The sequence below is a fragment of the Leopardus geoffroyi genome, chromosome A2, assembly GCF_018350155.1.
Source record: "Leopardus geoffroyi isolate Oge1 chromosome A2, O.geoffroyi_Oge1_pat1.0, whole genome shotgun sequence".
Lineage (NCBI taxonomy): Eukaryota > Metazoa > Chordata > Mammalia > Carnivora > Felidae > Leopardus > Leopardus geoffroyi.
Window position 1 is genome coordinate 8,603,078 of NC_059331.1, and position 14,418 is coordinate 8,617,495.

At 53.4% G+C, this 14,418-nt stretch overlaps 2 protein-coding genes across 5 annotated transcripts; one reads left to right on the forward strand and one right to left on the reverse strand.

Annotated features, from left to right (window-relative positions):
- Positions 1-63: 63 nt before the first annotated feature.
- On the reverse strand, positions 64-12,448 carry EPOR (erythropoietin receptor). Of its 3 annotated transcripts, none has more exons than XM_045492012.1 (9): positions 11,871-12,448; positions 10,976-11,635; positions 9,976-10,111; positions 9,399-9,577; positions 9,164-9,321; positions 8,516-8,669; positions 8,345-8,432; positions 6,543-6,630; positions 64-1,949 (listed from the first exon to the last, which is right to left on the reverse strand). In XM_045492012.1, the coding sequence occupies exons 2-9, from the start codon at positions 11,088-11,090 to the stop codon at positions 1,881-1,883; spliced, it is 987 nt and encodes a 328-aa protein (XP_045347968.1). In that variant the 5' UTR covers positions 11,091-11,635; positions 11,871-12,448; the 3' UTR covers positions 64-1,880. The 3 variants fall into 3 exon arrangements, with proteins under 3 accessions (XP_045347968.1, XP_045347966.1, XP_045347967.1); XM_045492010.1 differs by lacking the exon at positions 64-1,949 and adding an exon at positions 5,444-6,449 and having other exon boundaries at positions 11,871-12,435; XM_045492011.1 differs by lacking the exons at positions 64-1,949; positions 11,871-12,448 and adding exons at positions 5,444-6,449; positions 10,561-10,726 and having other exon boundaries at positions 9,399-9,467; positions 10,976-11,088.
- SWSAP1 (SWIM-type zinc finger 7 associated protein 1) lies at positions 2,010-4,593 on the forward strand. Of its 2 annotated transcripts, XM_045492013.1 has the most exons (3): positions 2,010-2,950; positions 3,275-3,334; positions 3,676-4,593. In XM_045492013.1, the coding sequence occupies exons 1-3, from the start codon at positions 2,702-2,704 to the stop codon at positions 4,177-4,179; spliced, it is 813 nt and encodes a 270-aa protein (XP_045347969.1). In that variant the 5' UTR covers positions 2,010-2,701; the 3' UTR covers positions 4,180-4,593. The 2 variants fall into 2 exon arrangements, with proteins under 2 accessions (XP_045347969.1, XP_045347970.1); XM_045492014.1 differs by lacking the exon at positions 3,275-3,334 and having other exon boundaries at positions 2,562-2,950.
- Positions 12,449-14,418: the final 1,970 nt, after the last annotated feature.

A 14,418-nucleotide genomic window follows, 5' to 3' on the forward strand; every position in this document is an offset into this window, starting at 1 on the left:
AAAACCCAGACCAAGGTATATGTACTTACTCAAAAGATTTGTTGACATGCCCTGTACGCTTCACAGAATCTCAAACTCAACTCAACCAAAACTGAATTCTGGTTTATCATGCAAGTCAGACCACAACCTACCTCTGCTCAAAACCTCTCATGGCTGGTTCCCATGCATCCTGGTAAAAGTCAAAGTGCTCCCAGTGTCTCAGGGCCTTTGCACTTGCAGGTGCCTCCACTTGGAATGCTCTCCCTCCGTGCTCTGCATGGTTTACTCTCTCAGCTCCTTCAAGCCTCTTCTCAAACGTCACCTTCTCATTGAGACCTGCCCCCTCCACCACCCTCTTTAAAATGGCAAGAAACAAACAACTGGTCCTTTCAGCTTCCCCCCCCCCCCCCGGGCAAAATTTTTTGCATACACTTATCCACTCATAGACTACTTAAACTCCTCTTTATGCTTAGTGGCCATTATCTTCCCCCTCACTAGGATGTCAGCTCCACGAGGACAGAGACTTCTTTGTCTTTTCACTGCTGAAGCCCCAGGGCCTCAAACAGGGTCCGACACACAGTAGGTCCTCAATAAAATTTTGTTAAATGAATTATTTAATCACGTGATGCTGAAAAACAAGGGAGAAACACAGACTGACTGAGATGTCTACTCCCCGGTCTCCTCACCCTTTGGTCCTCCCTCCCAGGACCTTCTCTGTGGTAAAAGTCCTTCCATCGGGATATGAAGACAGGCTTCTGAGAAAAGAAAGAAGTACTGTGTGTATAAGAAACATGCCAAACCTCTGCATCTCTGCCAATGGACTCAGTCTACACTTATGAGCACCTGCTGTGTGCTGAGTACTGTTCTAGGAGCTGGGGGCCCAGCAGTGAACAAAAGGAAGAACCTCCCTGGTGGAGCTGACATTCTAGTGAGGAGAGAGGCAAGAAGAACAAGACATTGGAAATGATAAGTTATTTGAAAACAAAGACGGTGAAGCCGTTAAAAAAGTGTAGGGCGTGCAATTTTACACAGGCGATCAGGGAAAGCCTCTGTAACGAGGTGATAGATATTTGACCGTGACCTGAATGGTGTGGGAAAATGAGCCACAGGGATATTTGGGAGCTGAGTTCCCTCAGCAAGGGAATAGTGAGTGCAATGGGGCTGTGTTGGACATGCTCTTGTGTACGTAACTGCACGACGACGTGATATACGTGTCACTACGGGGTGTTTGTGCATTTGGAGTGTTGCAAAGTGAGGTGAATCATGGTTGTGCATCTGCTGCGGGGGGACTGAGGTGATGCCTCTGACAAGGAATGCAACACGGTGGTGTGTGTGTGTGTGTGTACAGAAAGAGCTGCAGTCACATTAGCTAAGGAAATGTGTCCGGGTGTGTGTGTGTGTGTGTGTAATAGCAATGGTATGGTTGTATCAGAGTGTGTTCTTGTGTGTGTGCAAGGGAAAGAGTGTGGGGACATAAGTGTGAGAGAAAGTGTGTATGGGATGTTTTGTGTTAGGATAGGGCTGTGAGCATGTGGGTGAAGGGGGTTTTGAAAGTGGAATATAGGCAGAGATGCGTGTGGGTGTGCGCGCGCACACGTGTGTAAGGGGGGGGTGTGTGAGGTGCCCAGCTGTGTGGGTGGACGTATTGCGGGATGTGGCGGATCTGTTTTCTGGCCCCAGAGGGAGAGAGAAAGCCCAGGAAATATCAGTTCCACCCCGCCCCTGTGTCTCCTGGCAACAGCACCACTTTGAAGTTACCAGGAGAGAGTTGCCAGGGCAACAGGGGTGAGTGGCAGCTCTGGGGCGAGGTCTGGGTGAGGAGACCCAGCCAACCCTCACTTAACCACTCACCTTGTTTCTCCTCTCCCAGTTTCTCAAAAATCCTATCTTCCTTTCTTCACTCATTCATTTAACAAGCATATATTGAAAATCTGCAACCATCTAGTCACTGTTCTGGGCGCTGGAGACACCTAAGTGAACAAGACAAACAAGGTCCCCTGCCTTGGCTGTCCCTTAGTCTCCCACCCCCCTGTCTTTTTGTCTCTCCTGGTGCTTCTTTGATCTATGGTCATACCCACCCCACTTATTCCAAGCAAAACCCAAGGAGCCCCCTGGCCAATAAGGAAACCGGTTGAGATTCCTCTTCTCACAGACCCTCAGAGACGGCTGCTGATGTTTTGCACGTGAATGGCCTCCAACACAGCTTGTGCAGATACTAAGGTGCAGAGGGAGAGACAAGCACACAAGTGCCTCCCTCCCTCACTTCCTCAGTTGTCATTGGGTGACATCAGCAGAAACACACACAGACAACATTCCCATCACAATAGTCCTCTGAGATATCACGAGCTCCATTTTATAGGTGAGCAGACTGAGGCTAGGAGACTTTAAGTAATGTGTCAGTGATTCGGGCCTGCTTCCTCCAACTCTCAACCCTTGTAAGTGTCTAATTAGCTGATTAATTCACAATAGTAATATTCGCGTTGCTTCCTTCAGCGAACTCGCACAAGGGAAGGGCAATCTCTCCTTCAAGCGCCTCTATACCTCCTCCCTCAGACTGTTATTTGCCCCTTCACCAGGGGAGGAGCCAGTAAAGGCCGATCTAACTTTGATGGCAGATCCATGGACCAATGGAGACGCTAAGTGCATTGTAACCAATGAGACCTCGGCTTGGGCGGGATTAAGGGCAGGAAAGGGCCGCTGACTGGACAGGAGTATCTTACGAATGGCGGAGACGCTGAGGCGGGTGCTAAACGTAGGCACCTCAGCAAGGTCCGGGGAGGAGGATACAGCTGAGGCTGGACCGCCTTTGCTGCTGCTCGGCGGCCCAGGGTCTGGAAAGACAGCGCTGCTATTCGCGGCGGCCCTGGAAGCGGCAGGAGAGGGCCGAGGCCCCGTCCTCTTTCTGACTCGAAGGCCTCTTCAAAGCCTGCCCCGCGGGACTGGCGCAGCACTCGACCCCCTGCGGCTACAGGTAACCGAGGGGCGGGACCGGAGGCGGGCTAGTTAGTACTGGGCGAATTGAGGATTGAGCGACAGGTAGACAGACCAATGGAAGAGAAGAAGGAAGAGCGAGCCTTAGCGGCCATTGTGGGGCGGAGTCATGAATGCGCGGGGCGGAATAATAGGGGCGGGACCATAGGAAGCTTTGTTAAGATTGGGAAACCGTTTGGTGAGGGGGCGGAGTTAGCGAAGAAAGGCGGTGCCCAACGGGTGGGGTTAGTCGGGGGGGTGAGTAAGGGGTGGGGCTAAACCTGAGTCCAGTTTGAACGCCAGCTTTTCCTTTGGAGCCCATCAGGAGGTCCGACTAAGAACGCTATGGGCAGGTTTTCCGTGGAAAGACTGCCTTAGATACTTGGTAAGAAAAACATACCTTGTTCCTAGCTAACACCGGGCAGTGATCAATGCGGGATAAAAAACAGGGGTGGGCGCAGAGCATGTGACTCTTGAGCATGCTGAGTTCCAGCCCCACATTTGGCAGAGATGACTTAAAAATAAAACCTTGTTATTAAAGAAAAGGGTGGTGAGTGGGTATGAATTGAAGAGCATGCGGCCATTCTGAACTGCTTCACTCGGAACCAGCTGTCTGGGGTGTGAGAGCCTAGTGCAGGGAAGTATATACAAGGAAGCAGGGCAGCTCTAGCTTGGAGCCTGCCTTCCTGAGCTGAATCTGGCCTTTTCCTTTTTTCCAACCTCTAGAAGATCCGCTTCCAGTACCCACCCTCAACCCATGAACTCCTGCAGCTTCTGTGCTCTGCCCATGAGGCCCGCGGTCCAGCCCCCTCCCTGCTGCTACTGGATGGCCTTGAGGAGTACTTAGTGGAAGACCAGGGACCCCAGGACGCCGCCTACCTGGCTGCGCTGCTTCTGGACACAGCTGCCCACTTCAGCCACCAGACTGGGCCTGGCCAGGGCTGTGGGCTCATTGTGGCCCTACAGACCCAAGAGGAGGGAGTCAGTGGGGATGCCCTGCAGGTGTCACTGCTCCAGCGGTATTTCCCTGCCCAGTGCTGGCTGCAGGCAGAGACACCAGGCCCAGGACAGCACCGCCTCCGAGCCTGCCTGGATCCAGGTGGGCTGGGGCCTAGGGCAGAGTGGTGCGTGGCTTTCCGACCAAACGGAGAGATGACAATCACCCCGTGGCCTTCTCAGGCTGGTAACCTCAGCTTAGACAAAGGTTCAAGCTCTGGAGGCCAGCCTTGAGCTTTGGTGTGTGACAACCTCTCTGTGCCTCAGTTTCCCATGCCTGGAATACGTACTTCAGGGACACATGCAGATTCAAAGACCTAAAGAATATAAAATGTTTTTTCTCATTTAAAAGTAGCATTATCAGGGAACCTGGGTGGCTCAGTTGGTTAAATGTTGGACTCTTGATTTTGGCTCAGGTCATGATCTCATGGTTCGTGGGATCGAGCCCCACGTCGAGCTCTGCACTGACATCACGGGGCCTACTCGGGATTCTCTCTCTCTCTCTCTGCCCTTCCCCCACTCCCTCTCTCTCAAAATAAATAAATAAACTTAAAATAAAAATAGCATTATCATGTACCTGTTATGCCCAATTAACATTGTTGAATTTTGCTGTTTTGAACTTTATAAAAAGTTTCATGATAAATGTAATCTTCTGAGACTTCCTTCTTCTCCCACTCAACATTATCATTTAAGATTAGGCCAGTTTTGGGGTGCCTGGGTGGCTCAGTTGGTTAAGTGGCCGACTTCGGCTCAGGTCATGATCTAGCGGTCCATGAGTTCGAGCCCCGCATCGGGCTCTGTGCTGACAGCTTGGAGCCTGGAGCCTGCTTCAAATTCTGTGTCTCCCTCTCTCTCTGCCCCTTCCTTATTCGCACTTTGTCTTTCAAAAATGAATAAATGTTAAAATTTTTTTAAAAGATTAGGCCACTTTTTAGTTCACTGCTTTCTCCTTACTGCATGGAACCATTCCATGGGTGACCATATCCCAATTTATTCATCAAATGGACATATCTGCTGCTATGAACATTCTTGCACACATGTCCTGGCTCACGCGTGTGAGAGTTTTTAGGGTATTTAGCTAGGGGTGGCTTTGGTAGAGCTTCTAGAAGTCCTGCATAGGCCCATCTTTCCTAGGTCATGTCTAACTTAGTGATATCATTATTATTCGTGGCAGAAACTAGCCAGAGGCTCAGGCAACAGCTTTCCTTCCCCCAGGGAGCACAGCCAAACTGCATTTCCCACCCCCACCCCCACCCCCCCCACCAGCGGTCCATGGATCAAGCTGGGGTCCTGGGACTGTTTCTAATCCCTAAAATGGCCCCCAGCATCTTCTGTTTTCTCTTTGCTGCTTGGTTAGCAAGATGCCGGGGGTCCATCTACAGACCAGCAGGGTCTGGGCTTCTGACTCATCCCAGAAATGGCTGCCTGCCTGCTTGCATTGAAATATGAGAGAGAAACCATTTAACGTGTAAAGCCAGTCATATTTAGGAGGTTTTTGTTTTGTTATGGCAGCTAGTATAACATATACTGAGTCCTTCATTCTATTAGGATTATTATTCATATCGCCAGGTCCAGAATTTCAGACTGAGCTCGAGGCCTTTTACCATTGCCCGTATGGTCTGGGCCCAGGGAAAGATGGGGCCTACAAGGATGTTTGTAGAAGTCATGAAAGGGGGAAAAAATTACATACACACACAAACACACATACACTCATACAACTCTATACATTTTAAAATACTCCAAGGTTGTACTGAGCAGGACGGATTGGGCAGAAAGCCGAGGTTAGCAATGCCCCTGGTCCTGAGGGAGCCCTCACCAACCCTGCTCAATAAGTCTAGGGCCTGGGCTAGCACTTGAGGTCACGCTGGGTCCCCAAGCATCTGAGGGCTGGAGTCCTAGGAGCAGGCCACATAGCTGGGGGGTGAAGGCTCAGTGGCTGGGATGAGGCTGTTCTCATAAGGGTTCAAGTAGGGGCCAGTGGATGAGTCCCCCTGGGCTTCCTGGGAGCCCCCTGAGCTGTAGTCAGTTGAGATGCCAGAGTCAGACACCATGAGGTACAGGTACTTTATGTGGGGTGGGGTGGGGGGCAGCTCAGAGGGCAGTGCTCTTGGGCGCAAGAGCTGGGAGCTGGGATCCAGGATCGTGTACTCAAAGCTGGCACCCAAGGCCCCCTCTGGCCCAGGCTTCAGGGACAAGGCAGATGAGCAGGAGGAGGCTTCTGAGCCTTTATCCATGGCTGCCATGTCCAAACTGCCATCAGGCCGCGGGAGATCCTCGCTGGGTGGGTTCCGGGGCAGCAACCACTTGTCCAGCACCAGGTAGGTGTCTTGGGTATGTTCACTGCCCAGCGGCTCCAGCAGGGGCCCCTCCTCTGCCCCCGGCTCCGCTGCCTGGGTAGCCCCCCAGCAACGCTCAGAGAGGACTTCCAGCGGGGAGGGTGGGTCCTCTGCAAAGGGAGTGCAGGGGCTCCACCAAAGACAGCCCTCATTCTGGTACAGCCACAGCTGGGGAAACAGCACCAGCCTGCTCAGAGACCTACGGTTCAGCCACAGGAGCAGGGAAACCCCAGGCCCCGAGGGGACAACCAGGCCACCTACCTGGAAGTTACCCTTGTGGGTGGTGAAGAGGCCCTCAAACTCACTCTCGGGGCTTGGGATACCAGGCCAGATCTTCTGCTTCAGAGTCCTGGTGAAGCCAACAAGAAACAATTACAGGGATATGTGTCACTGAATGCTCACCAATACCCCCCTAAAAAAGCAGCCGCAGGGGCACAGATAGTCCTAGTCCCTCATAATCACAAGGCAGAGGAGTGCATAGGGGCTGAGGAACAGAGGCTCTGGCTGAAGCATCTGCAAGGCCCTACAGATGGGTGACTGGAACAGGGTTTTGAAGGATGCATAGGAGTTCAACATACACTGCCTGGTGCTCTCCCTTAACCTGGCCCAGGCTTGTCTGGAGGTTCATTATGTTACTTCCCTTCTCACTCCTTTCCATAATTCCCCGAATGTACTCAGAATAAAATTCGGGGGCACCTGGGTGGCTCCATCGGTTGGTTAAACATCCGACTCCTGATTTTGGCCCAGGTCATGATCTCAAGGTTTGTGAGTTCGAGCCCTGCATTGGGCTCTGCACTGACTGCGGAGCCTGCTTGGGATTCTCTCTCTCTCTTTCTCTCTCTCTCTCCCTTTCTCTCTGTCCCTCTTCATCTTATGTATGCTTTCTCTCTCTCCCTCTCAAAATAAATAAAGTTAAAAAATTAAAAAAAAAAAAGAATAACAATCTCTTCTCCACAGCCCTGCAACCTTGCACATTCTGACCCCTGTGACCTCCCTCACCTCATCATTCACCACTTCCTCGTAATATATTCTGCTCTAGCCAGAGATACCTTCTTGGCAGCTGCTTCAGTGCTCCAAGCTCATTCCCACCTCAGGGCCTTTGCACTTGCTGTTCCTTTTCAATTGTCCCGCGGCTGTCTTTGTCCAACTGTCAGGTTTCCATTCTGATATCATCTTCCAGAGGCCTTCCCTGACCATCCTGTCACGGCCCCACACCCCATTTGTTTCTGTGATACCACTTACCACAATGGATAATCAAATATCTGTTGGTGGGGTGCCTGGGTGGCTCAGTCGGTTGAGCAGCCAACTCTTGATTTTGGCTCTGGTCATGATCTCATTGTTTATGGGATCAAGCCCTGCGTTGGGCTCTACACTGACAGCATGGAACCCGCTTGGGATTCTCTCTCTTTCCTCTCTGCTCCCATATATGTTGGTACCCTTGTTTGCTATTTGACTCAGCTTTGAGATCCACAAGGTCAGAGAGATGTTTGTTTTCCACTTTCTCCCCAGTGCCTAGCACAGAGTTGTTACTCAGTATGTATTTTCCAACCAAATAAATAAACAAGGCCCTTAAAGACAACGGAATACTGCTTGGCAGACAAGGCAGGAAAGGCATTGCAGGCAGAAGGAACAGCATGTGCCAAGGCTTGGGGGTATGAAACCACATAGTATGAGCTACGAATAACAAAAACCTCAGGATGGCTGGTCCTACCATAAACAATCTAAGGAGCTTGATAACAGAGGCAGGAGGCACTCAGGATGTTAAATCTTTCCATTAGGCCCATCTGGGGATTTTACAAAAGTTGATGAAATTGGGAAAAGGAACAAGCAAAGGAATTCAAAAAGGAGCAACCGCTGAGGTTCAAGGAAAACCAGGTGAATGTTCCCAAGAATTTTAACTAAGATTCTGGATATGGTCTGGCTTGCATCCCAGCCCTGCCACGGACTCCTCACTGTGTGTCCCTGGGCAAAGTGCCTTTCCGTCTCTGAGCCTAGCTTTCCACAGCAAAAGGAGAACGTAAGTGCGTTGGAGTCTGGGCTAGGTGCCCGAACGGGGCGCTCACCGGCGGTGGGAAAGCAGGGCGAGCACGGCCAGCAGCAGCAGGATGAGCACGAGGATGAGTGAGAGCGTCAGGATGAGAGGGTCCAAGTCTACAAAGCAGGGAGGAAGTCAGGGCAGTAGGATTACCCCATGCTCCTCCCCAGGCCCTCCTAGCTCCTAGCTGGGGCCTCACCACTAGCTGTCAGCAGCGACGCAGGCTCGGACCAGGCGCTCCAGAAGCCACCGAAGCTCGGCTCAGCCATACGCGCGCGAACCATAAAAGTGTAGCGCGTTCGGCCGCGAAGGTTGCTCAGTGCGCACTCAGTGCGGCCATCCAGGATCTCCACCTGGGGGCGGGGCCTGGGTGAGAGGCGTGGTCAAAAGGGGCGGGGCGAGCAGAGAAAAGCTTATCGGGGCGGCACTGAGCCAATCAGAGAAAGGAAGGACAGCTTCGCAACACTGCGGTGAGGGGGAAGGGCAATGAAAGCAAGAGGCGGGTTCCAGGAAGGCTCGGGCCAATCAGGACGGAGGCCCAGGGAGCAGGGGGCGGTCTCGGGCTATTTAGGGGCGGGGCCAGGGAGCAAAGGGTCGGGATGTTGAAGGGGTGTAGTATTTGGGACAAGGGGGTAAGTGGGCTTTGGGCTTGGGTCCAGGTGGACTGGGAGGCACCGGGAAGGAAGACATGTCAGTGGGAGTTGATGTGTTTTGGGCAAAGAGATGACGGGCGTCAGAGGTGGGCCTGGAGGGGCGAGGCCAGGAGGCGGGGCCATGCTGGCCATCGGGGCGGGATTTAGAAGGGGAGGCGGGGCTGTCGGTCGACTGGCGGTCGGGGCGGCCTCACCTTCTGAGCGCCCCCTGCGACGTTGCCTGAGGAGATGTTCACTTCGTAGCGGATCAGACTTGCGACGGGGGCTCCAGGAGGCGGGAGCCACCGCAGTACCACGTGGCCGCCCTCGTCGGCCCGCCGCGCCAGCAGCCCCGCGGGGGGGTCCAGGAGCACTGCGAGAGGGGTTGATCAGGTGGGCGGTGACCGAGACTCCCTCACCCGACAATTTCCCCATTCCCTGCGCACGTACCCACTTCGTTGATGTGGATGATACGGTGATAGCGTGGAGCGCCCGAGGATACGGCTGTGACGCGCAGCTCTAAGGGCACAAAGCTCGACGCGTCGGCCGTAGGCAGCGAGCACCAGAAACGCACAGCGCCGCGAGCCGTGGGCGCCTGGTGCAGGCTGCATGGCTTCCACGGTTCGCCCCTGTGCGCCAAGGGGCCAGAGAGGGAAGGGAGCAAGTTGGGGGTGGGGGGTGCGAGAGAGTTTGTATTGCCTGGAGCTGGGGCCCGGTTTGGACACTACCACCAGGGGGCGTCCGGCCCCCGACTACGCGACGCCTTAGTCCTATCTGGAGGGGTGCTGTCCCTGCCCGAATGTTTGGGATCGCTCCGCAACAGAGATCGCGAGACTGTTCCGGCCCCAGACACTAGGGGGCGCGTCGGCACTGACCCCGGGGCTTCCCACCAGTGACCGCCAGTGGCCTCGCGTCCCACCAGTGTCCTCCCGCTCCCGACGCCAGCAGATATCCCAAAGTGTGAGCCCCTGCCCACCCTCCCCCTCCTCAGAGGATGGGAGCGCTCCACCTGCCCCGTCGCACTCACTCGAGCTGGTAGAAGAAGCTGTAGTTGTCGGGGCCGACCCCGGCGCTTGCCGCTTCCTCCCAGAAGCACACCAGGTCCTCCAACCGTTCGGTGAAGCACAGAAGCTCTTCGGGCCCGCGGGCAGCCAGCAGGGCCGCTGCGGGGGGAGGGGGACACGGGGAGGGGGTCGGGAGAGCCCAGTCCTCGGGCCACAGCAGCCTCCCCCTCCCTCCCGCCGCCTGTGCGAACCGATAAGCAAAAAGCCCCGCCTCGCTCGCTAGCCCAAGCGGGGGCCCTCGAAGGGTCCGCGGAGGTGGTGCCCCCCCCCCGAACTCCGAAGCGCTGGTGGCTTGCCTTACTGTTCCCACACACGCCCCCGCCCACCCCACAACCCGCTGGACCGCGCGCGGCTTGGAGGGCCGCGGTCCCCCGCTGCCCGCCCCGCCCCGGCCCAGGACAGGCGAGCCACTGGACGTGTGCGGAGAAGGCGGGGCCCCCTATCGGCCCCGGCAGGCTGCCGGCAGCCCGATAGCGCCAACCGTGAACCCCTCCCTCGCCTCTTCCCTCGACCCGGCAAGCCGAGGCATCTGGCGCCCGCATACAAACCATGTTTACAGTCGCCTGAGGCCCGGCCCCTCGGCCTCGACGCGGGCTTTGTCCTCCCTCCCCCGGTGGAGGGTCGGCCAGATCCCCTCTCCTGGGGACTCTAGATTTCGAGGCCTAGACCCAGCACCAACCCTGCCCCGTTAGGATTTATTATGTCCCAGGCTCCCTGAAAAGATAAAACGGGAAACTTATGCCCCCCCCCACCCCCCCACCCCCGCCCACAACACAGTCTGGAGTCTTAGACCCCAGCATGCTACGCCAGGTGCCACTCTAAGGAGGTTCAGCCCCCAGCCCCCAGATCCTAGACTGTAGGGTCAGAACCCGGCGTGGCTCCCAGGACCCAGGCTGGAAGTTCAGGCCTCGGCATTGCCCTCCAGGAACCATTGCGGGGGTCTACACACAGATCCACCCTTACCTTTACTTTCGAACTTGGGGTCCAGGGGGTTGGGTGGGGGAGCCCAGGCGGCCCCAGCGAGCAAGAGACAGAGAGAGCCGACTCCAGGCCAGAGGGGCGCCCAGAGGTGACCCATGATGCAACCCCCGCCACGGGGGGCGCAGGGCCCCTGCTCCCCTTCCGCCCCTGGCACAATCCACAGCTGGGTCAGCAGCTGCCTCCGCCGGACACAGCTGACCAGGCCCTTCCCGGCCAGGCGCCTCCAAGTGGCAGCTCCCCCGAGGGGGCGGGACCACACGCAGCCTGGGCCGAGATAAGCGGGAGGCGGCCGCCCTGCCGCCGCGGCGGGAGGGGGCGGGGCCCTTAGAGACCCCGCGACTGCTTGGGGGTCAGGGACAGTGCCGGTTTCTGCACTTTCTTACTGTGTGACTCTGGACAGGTGGCATATCTGAGCTTCAGCCTTCTCATCTATCAAATCCGGTTTGGCACATAGCAAATATTCCAAAAATGTAACATACTGGTATTATCGTGCTAATCAACATCTCTTCCCAGCCTGGGTAGGAATAAATAATCGTAATAGCGACGGGCGGTTGAGTGCGCAGTGCTAGGCAGTGTGGCCAGACAATATATACCATACATATATTCTGGCATGTTGGTAAAACAACATTCTGGATGTTGAAACTTGTGATTTAAAAAAAAATTTTTTTTCAACGTTTATTTATTTTTGGGACAGAGAGAGACAGAGCATGAACGGGGGAGAGGCAGAGAGAGAGGGAGACACAGAATCGGAAACAGGCTCCAGGCTCTGAGCCATCAGCCCAGAGCCTGACGCGGGGCTCGAACTCCCGGACCGCGAGATCGTGACCTGGCTGAAGTCGGATGCTTAACCGACTGCGCCACCCAGGTGCCCCGAAACTTGTGATTTTTAAAAAAGTTTTTATTTATTTTTGACAGAGAGAGGGAGACAGAAAGAGAGAGAGAGGGACACACAGAATCCGAAGCAGGAATTACAGTACAAAGCGTGAAAGCTATTTGCTTGGGCTCAGCTTCTTAAACTAGGGTTAACACCGGAACAGAGGTAAGTGCTTGGGGGGAAGGGGTGGATACTTGCGCCTGCCCTGCCCCAGAGTAGCCAATCAGAACACTCCATTTTCTGGAGCACCGTGATTGGTCCAGCGTGGGCATGTGACCCAAAGGGATCCAATGAGCCTCCGCCCTGGGACTTTACTCAAAGTTACTGGGAAAAGGGTGACTGTTTCGTTTGGGCCATGAGGGCGTATCCAGAGATATCTTCTCTACTGAGGAGGGGAGAAATTGCCTGATGGTGAAGCTAATACAGGATTTTACACCCTGTTACCTCTATCTGAAACTCTTCTTCTAAATATCCACGGGGCTCAGTCCTTTATTCAGGCCTCTGCCCAAATGCCACCTCCTCAGTGACATTTGCCCCCTAGGATGACCCCATTTAAAATAGCAACCATCTGGGGGTGCCTGGGTGGCTCAGTCGGTCAAGCTTCCGACTTCGGCTCGGGTCATGATCTTGTGGTTGACGAGTTCGAGCCCCATGTCTGGCTCTGTGCTGACAGCTCAGAGCCTGGAGCCTGCTTCAGATTCTGTATCTCCCTCTCTCTACACCACCCCCCCCCCCACTTTCTCTCAAAATAAACTTAAAAAAAAAATAGCGACCTTCTCATCCCACACCCCTGTCGCCCTTAAATGGATGATGGTGATGATTTTACATTCCCTGTTTATTATCACCTAATAAGCATTTGATGTTCTGTTACTGATTTGCCGCCCTCACTAGTTCATTTTGTTCATTTGTGTATCCCTAGCACCTAGAACAGGGCCTGGCACACAGTAGGAGAAATAGTTGTGGAGGGGTACGTAGGTGGTTCAGTGGGTAAGCTTCCCACTCGATTTCGGCTCAGATCATGATCTCCCGGGTTGTGGGTTTGAGCCCCATGTCGGGTTCCTCGCTGACAGTGCAGAGCCTGCTTGGGATTCTGTCTCTCTGTCTCTGCCCCTCCCCCGTTCTCTCTCTCAAAAGAAATAAATATATCTGTGGCGTAAAAGATTAGAGAAACACTAAGCCAGGAGATGTAAAGAAATGGGTGATACTGTGTCAGCCCCTGGATACAGCTGTGCCTGAGCACCCCTGAACTTAAAAAAAAAAAAAAAAAAAAAAAAAGCCATAGTGATGCAGCGGTAATCCCTCCCTCAGGAAATTGGCCTTTGCACCGTGCGTGAAAGAGCGTGAGAGGCAGAAAGTATACGCTGTGGTTACGAGAGGAAAAGTAACCCAGTGGTTAAGGGAGGGCATGTGTTCTGGCACATCACACATCATTCAAGTTTGAGCCCCAACCTTGCCACCTTGGATAAATTACTTAATCCTCACTAGGCTCAGTTCTTCATGTATAAAATAGACACATGGAATGTATGCTATTCCATAAAGCTAGTATCAGGATTTGGTGAGATCGATTAGGTAAAGTTCTTAGGACAGTACATAGTAAGCCCTCAGTAAAAATAAGTTATTTTATTGAAATATAACTGACATATTACATTGCGTAGCAATTATTATTTGCTTAAGCCATTTCAAGAAGGATACTGTTACTTACATCTGACTGGTCCTATGGTCTTAATATTCATAGCCACAACAACAAAAGCCTGCAAAATAGCATGTTCTGTTCTGTAATTGGTCTTTTCCCAGACGGTACGTGATGCTTAGGTTCTCCTTTTTGTTGTTGTTGTTGTTGTTTATTTTATTTTATTTTATTTTATTTTATTTTATTTTATTTTATTTTTGAGAGAGAGAGAGGGAAGGCGGGGCAGAGAGTGAAGGAGACAGAGCAGAGGATCCAAAGTGGGCTCGCCCCTGACAGCAGACAGCCCGACCCAGGGCTCGAACTCATGAACCATACATTCATGATCTGAGCCAAAATCAAGAGTCTGATGCTTAATCTACTGAGCCACCCTTCCCCTAGTAACAGTACTCAAATGTAATTTCCATGTATGCGCCCTCCCAGGCTCTAGTCTTTGTGATCTGAAGTTGCTCTTCTGGCTCAAAGCATGGGCACAGGACCCAGACCTGGACAATCTGCCTATTAATATTTCTCTGAGCACAGTGATTGGTGCAGGGGTGGCCACGTGACATGAGTTGGTCCAATGGGCATCTGTTCTGGGACTTCTGATTCACCTGATGGAAAGGAGGGGCTCTCCTTGCATGGGAAGGTGTGAGCCTGCCTTGCAGTGGGGCTCTATTAATTAGATGCTATTTTGGCTACTGTAACAGACCCAAATAATAGTGGCTTAAGTAAGATATACATCTATTTCTCTCTATGGAACAATCCAAGTAGCGGCAATACAATATGGCTGCACCCTGGTCTCAGAAGGCCAGGCACCTTCAAGTTTGTTGCTCAGTTATTCAAAGAACATGAACCCCCCTCAATCCAAGATGATCCACTCCA

Excerpts from the sequence above, each read along its gene's own strand:
- EPOR (XM_045492010.1), bottom strand. The coding sequence starts at position 11,090 with ATGGGTCACCTCTGGGCGCCCCTCTGGCCTGGAGTCGGCTCTCTCTGT. Across the intron at positions 9,578-9,975 it reads AGCTTCTTCTACCAGCTCGA|GGGCGAACCGTGGAAGCCAT; the intron begins GTGAGTGCGACG and ends CTTGGCGCACAG. Across the intron at positions 6,450-6,542 it reads CCCACAAGGGTAACTTCCAG|CTGTGGCTGTACCAGAATGA; the intron begins GTAGGTGGCCTG and ends CTGTTTCCCCAG.
- SWSAP1 (XM_045492013.1), top strand. The coding sequence starts at position 2,702 with ATGGCGGAGACGCTGAGGCGGGTGCTAAACGTAGGCACCTCAGCAAGG. Across the intron at positions 2,951-3,274 it reads TCGACCCCCTGCGGCTACAG|GAGGTCCGACTAAGAACGCT; the intron begins GTAACCGAGGGG and ends GGAGCCCATCAG. Across the intron at positions 3,335-3,675 it reads AAGACTGCCTTAGATACTTG|AAGATCCGCTTCCAGTACCC; the intron begins GTAAGAAAAACA and ends TCCAACCTCTAG.